This window comes from Agrilus planipennis, unplaced genomic scaffold (genome assembly GCF_000699045.2).
Source record: "Agrilus planipennis isolate EAB-ADULT unplaced genomic scaffold, Apla_2.0 scaffold899, whole genome shotgun sequence".
Classification (NCBI taxonomy): domain Eukaryota; kingdom Metazoa; phylum Arthropoda; class Insecta; order Coleoptera; family Buprestidae; genus Agrilus; species Agrilus planipennis.
The window spans coordinates 1,170-5,996 of NW_020439550.1; the positions used below are offsets into that span (position 1 = coordinate 1,170).

General features: G+C 28.8%; 2 protein-coding genes across 4 annotated transcripts; both read left to right on the top strand.

The window, feature by feature from the left end:
• Positions 1–747: 747 nt before the first annotated feature.
• On the top strand, positions 748–2,506 carry LOC108743789 (evolutionarily conserved signaling intermediate in Toll pathway, mitochondrial). 2 transcript variants are annotated; one of them, XM_018479379.2, is made up of 4 exons: positions 748–1,557; positions 1,612–1,838; positions 1,919–2,126; positions 2,192–2,505. In XM_018479379.2, exons 1-4 carry the CDS (start codon positions 1,116–1,118, stop codon positions 2,464–2,466), a joined length of 1,152 nt encoding a protein of 383 aa, XP_018334881.1. In that variant the 5' UTR covers positions 748–1,115; the 3' UTR covers positions 2,467–2,505. The 2 variants fall into 2 exon arrangements, with proteins under 2 accessions (XP_018334881.1, XP_018334882.1); XM_018479380.2 differs by having other exon boundaries at positions 1,466–1,557; positions 1,601–1,838; positions 2,192–2,506.
• A 338-nt stretch (positions 2,507–2,844) lies between these two features.
• On the top strand, positions 2,845–4,793 carry LOC112903971 (GTP-binding protein Rheb homolog). 2 transcript variants are annotated; one of them, XM_025979366.1, is made up of 6 exons: positions 2,846–3,072; positions 3,144–3,317; positions 3,375–3,446; positions 3,503–3,710; positions 3,762–3,891; positions 4,534–4,793. In XM_025979366.1, the coding sequence occupies exons 2-6, from the start codon at positions 3,269–3,271 to the stop codon at positions 4,621–4,623; spliced, it is 549 nt and encodes a 182-aa protein (XP_025835151.1). In that variant the 5' UTR covers positions 2,846–3,072; positions 3,144–3,268; the 3' UTR covers positions 4,624–4,793. The 2 variants fall into 2 exon arrangements, with proteins under 2 accessions (XP_025835150.1, XP_025835151.1); XM_025979365.1 differs by having other exon boundaries at positions 2,845–3,317.
• The last annotated feature ends 34 nt before the right edge of the window (positions 4,794–4,827 follow it).

Sequence of the window (4,827 nt, forward strand, 5' to 3'; positions counted from 1 at the left end):
TTAACGTGCAAGTGTAAAAAAAAGTTCTAACCTTGAATTAATAATTTATACTGAATAAAACCTTATTTCACGTATTTCATGGTCCAAAAATCTTTAGCATTGTAAAGAACAATCTGAATATCCATTAAAATAGGCATATTAATTCGAAGAAGTATGTTAAGGGTATATTGTGATCTTTTAGTACATTTTCAATACAAGCCCTCGTTAAAATGAGGGCAAAAAGTAGTACCAATCATTAGACAAACCCACAGGTTTCAGAAATTTTAAAAATACTCCACCTAAATTTAAACAACTTTTACTTACCACAAGAGCCATACACATTGAAAATGACTTAAACTTTGAAGCTCTTTGAGCTGTAAATTTTGCAATGTTAAAATAACGACACTTTACACCAGCACCAGTCGAAAGAACCGACACATCACACGGACCTACAATTACCGACTAATATACGAAAAGCGGCGAGTACAGAACGAACACAGCAAAACGGCAACAATTGAACAGCAACCCACGCTCATAGAGTCAATAAGTTATCACAGAGTCAGCGATCATGGTGCACTCATAGATAAGAGATTCAATATAGTAGATCAGGAAGTATTATATATCCATTATCTATGGATGCATTCATAAACATCTCAAGTTGCCGCTTTTTAACAATCATAAAATTTTTTTAAAATTGACATAAACGAAGTAAATATACGTTTTAATATATATTTTTTCATATTAAAATATGTATACAGGTACACCTGAAGTGAATTTATATAATTATTATTAACTGACTCTGAAATAAGTTTTAAAATACAGATGCAAAAGTTAGTAAAAGTCGTGATAGCTTGCCTTGTACTACGTCTATAGATATACACATTTTTGTTCTCTAGTTGAGTCAATTTGAACATTCAAGGTGAATTAAAATTCAACGCGAAATGCCGACATGGACCAGACGCGATCAGACTTAACCACAATTTTATCTATATCATTTAAATCTAGTTGCGGTGTTAGTTTTCATTTGAGTAGATAAAATGTTTATTTTTTAGAAAATAATTAAAGCTATTATTAAAGAAATAAGACTAAGAATCAAAAGTTGCCGTATATATTTAAAATGAAGTGAATGTTTCGAAATGTTTAGAAAAGTATTAAGTGGTTATATAAATACCATTCTACAAAGTAAAAACAGTATGCATTTAATTTTTCATGAATCACCTAAAAGAGCGTTTATAACTTCGTCTACATTACTTTCGAAAAATGAAACTACAAAAGAAATTGTAGCAGTTACAGACTTTGATCGTGTGAAAGAGAAGAACAAGAAAAATTACTTAGAAATGGTTAAAATTTTCGAGACAAGAGGCTCTCATAGAAGAGGCCATGTAGAGTTTATTTATGCAGCTTTAAAAAATATGAAGGAATTTGGTGTTCATAAAGATTTAGAAGTATATAAAGCTTTAATTGATGTGATGCCAAAAGGTAGATTTATCCCAACTAATATTTTTCAAGCTGAATTTATGCACTATCCAAAACAGCAACAGTGCATTATTGATCTCTTAGAACAGATGGAAGATAATGGTGGGTACTTTTAAATAAAATGCATAAAATAAAAGCCCTATAGATACTTTTTAGGAGTAATGCCAGATTTTGAAATTGAAAGCATTTTACTAAACATATTTGGCAAACGTGGATACCCACTTAGAAAATTCTGGAGAATGATGTATTGGATGCCTAAATTTAAAAACCTTAGTCCATGGCCAGTACCGGACCCTTTACCTAATGATGTTCTAGAACTTGCAAAAATAGCTATTGCCAGGATTGCAAGTGTGGATGTTCAAACTAGTATAACAGTTTTTAAGGTAAAAAAATTCTTTAATTGTATCATCACTATTTTGAGAAATTACAATATTTGTTTTCTACATATGTCTTTTATTTGTAGACATCTGATATTCCAGATTCTGTAGAAGATACATGGATAGTAAGTGCTCAGTCAATAACCCAGAAGAAACTGTTAAGTGAACACAATAAAGAAAACCCAGTTTATGTTGAAGGTACTTTCAAAGTTTGGATTAAAAATAAGTGTGTTAATTACTTCATTCTAAGAGGAGATCCAAAACCAGTTAATACAGAAGTTGAAAATTTAGATGGCAAGTAATATACATGCTAAATAAAGCATTTATTTAACAAAGTACCTATTTTATATTTTATTCAGATGTAAGCAATATAGAAGTGCCCTTGTTCACTATAAGCACTCCCCAGGAAAAGAAGTTGAACCTTATTCCTTCTGTTCATGAGCAACCTGAAGGAGTAATTTATTCTGTTTGTGCTACAGGGACATCAGGAAGAGATTCAGTTCTTTCATGGATTCGACATTTAGAAAAAAATGACAATCCATGTCTAGCATCAATACCTGTGATATTTACTCTCAAATCACCAGGGAAAGAAGTTACAGTTGTAGAAACTGATTTACAAGAAATAAAAAATTAAATAATAAACTATTTATTATTTAACTATTAGAAATTGAATTTTTGAATTTCTGGATTTCTGTTATTTTGTTATGTTTTCTTATTAAAAGTTATCTTGTAAAGTTGTATTTTTAATCTTTTCTAGTTTTCAACAACATATTTTGAACCACTTAATACTTATAAAAAGGGAATACTTTAGAATTTCCTCTTAAATTTTGTAAAATAAGCTGTTGAAAGTTGAATAGAATTAAATATCTTAGCCTTTATATTTAAATACTGGCCAATAAAATGCAATACATTTTTAATTACGGATCTACTGACCTCTTGTAGTAGTTTGTGGCACTTAAGCGCTAGCGGTGAGAAATCACTGTCAGTGTCTCAAATATACGTAACGACTCGGGGCGCAACAGTAATCTGCGAATATATTTAGTTATTTGACATTTAAGATTAGTTACTATTTTTTTTACCCTGTTTCAGAACTAAATTGTGAGTTATGGGACTATATTATATTTGATATGCCAAGAAAGTTTTTTAGGCATATTAGAGATTACTAGTCAGTATATTATAGTGACGTATTGGTTGGTTTGTTTGTATTGGGAATACGAAACTTACACTGAATTAATTGAACGTAAATTACATGATGTTTATATCTCTATAAACTTACAATTCAATACTGAAACTACTTATTTTCATGCATAGTTATGGCTAAAAGCCGATATTGTGGATATTAGAGCTGTTCTTGAAGAAGTGATAGTGCCCTTTTTATTTTTCCTTGTTCAAACAGGTTAATTAAAATTATCAATTTCATATCAGTAAAAAGTAAAATGCCTTCAAAACAACGTAAAATTGCTGTTATGGGATACAGATCAGTAGGTTAGTAAAAGAAGGATATATTGTCTTTATGTTTTATACAAACTATATGCGTTTTAGGAAAATCATCCTTGAGCATCCAATTTGTTGAAGGACAGTTTGTTGACTCTTATGATCCCACAATAGAAAACAGTTAAGTTGATTAGTAAGTATTTATTATATTTCTTTATAGTGACATTTTTTTCTAGCATTTACAAAATCCACTAGAATAAATTCTCAAGAATATGAATTAAAATTAGTTGATACAGCTGGACAAGATGAATATTCTATTTTTCCGTCTCAATACAGCATTGATGTTCATGGTTATGTTTTAGTTTATAGCATAACAAGTACAAAATCTTTTGAAGTTATTAAAGTAATTTATGAAAAATTACTAGATATAACAGGAAAATTACAGTAAGTGTTCAAAATAATACAGCTTATAAGTTACAATAGTTTTCTTGTTAGTGTCCCAATTGTACTAGTTGGTAATAAAACCGATCTACACATGGAAAGAATGATATCAACTGAAGAAGGCAGAAAACTTGCAGAAGACTGGAATGCTGCTTTTCTAGAAGCTTCAGCCAAGCAAAACACAGTAAGTGTAGTGATTTAAAGCACTAGGATTCATAAGAATATGAAAATGACTCTTGTAGGGGTTAGTTTAATAAGTTTTGTAAACTTATTTTTTCTATTATTCTTTACACTTACTTTAGTTACTCATGACGTTTAGAATCACTACAGTTAAACACAATAATTTTGATAGTCAAACCTGACAATTTTTGGCATTTTTTTTCCAGTATTTTTGTATTTTCCCACTATTATCAACATATTTCATATTGAATGAGGTTCATTTTTTTTCTTATGAATTATAAATTCTTGTATATCTAAGAAAACCAGATTTCAGAATATGAGTTGTATACCTTCATTCATTCAATATGAAACATTAATATTAATGGACAAATTAAAAAAATTGGCAAAAATGTCCAAGTTTGACTACCAAATAATTGTGTTTGTTTGGAATGATAAATGTTATGAATTATTAGAATAAGTACATATAAGGAAAACTGGTTTTTTCAAAAAATTTACTAAATTTCGTTATTGAGGCCATTTTCATACTATTATGGATACCTTATTTTTCTAAACAGATATTTCAGCTTAACATTCTTAGTTGATCTAGATTTGATACTAGTGAGAACATTTCATATTCAGTTATATAACTTCTAATTTATTGTTATAGTCTGTTTCAGATATTTTCTATACATTACTAATGGAAATTGAAAAAGCAGATTCAAAATCAAATGAAAAGTCCAATTGTTCTGTTTCATAAAATTCTGAAATTAAGGATCAGAGAGAATTTGTAAAACTGTTACTTACATGCTGTGCAAACAAAAACTTACAATTTATTATTTAAATACACTTACATTTTTTGTAAATATTTTTTGTGGTTCTTTTTATTTGTTATGTAAATCTTAATTAGATAAACATATCTCTTAATTATTTTTAATATTTACTTAAGATACATGTACATTAT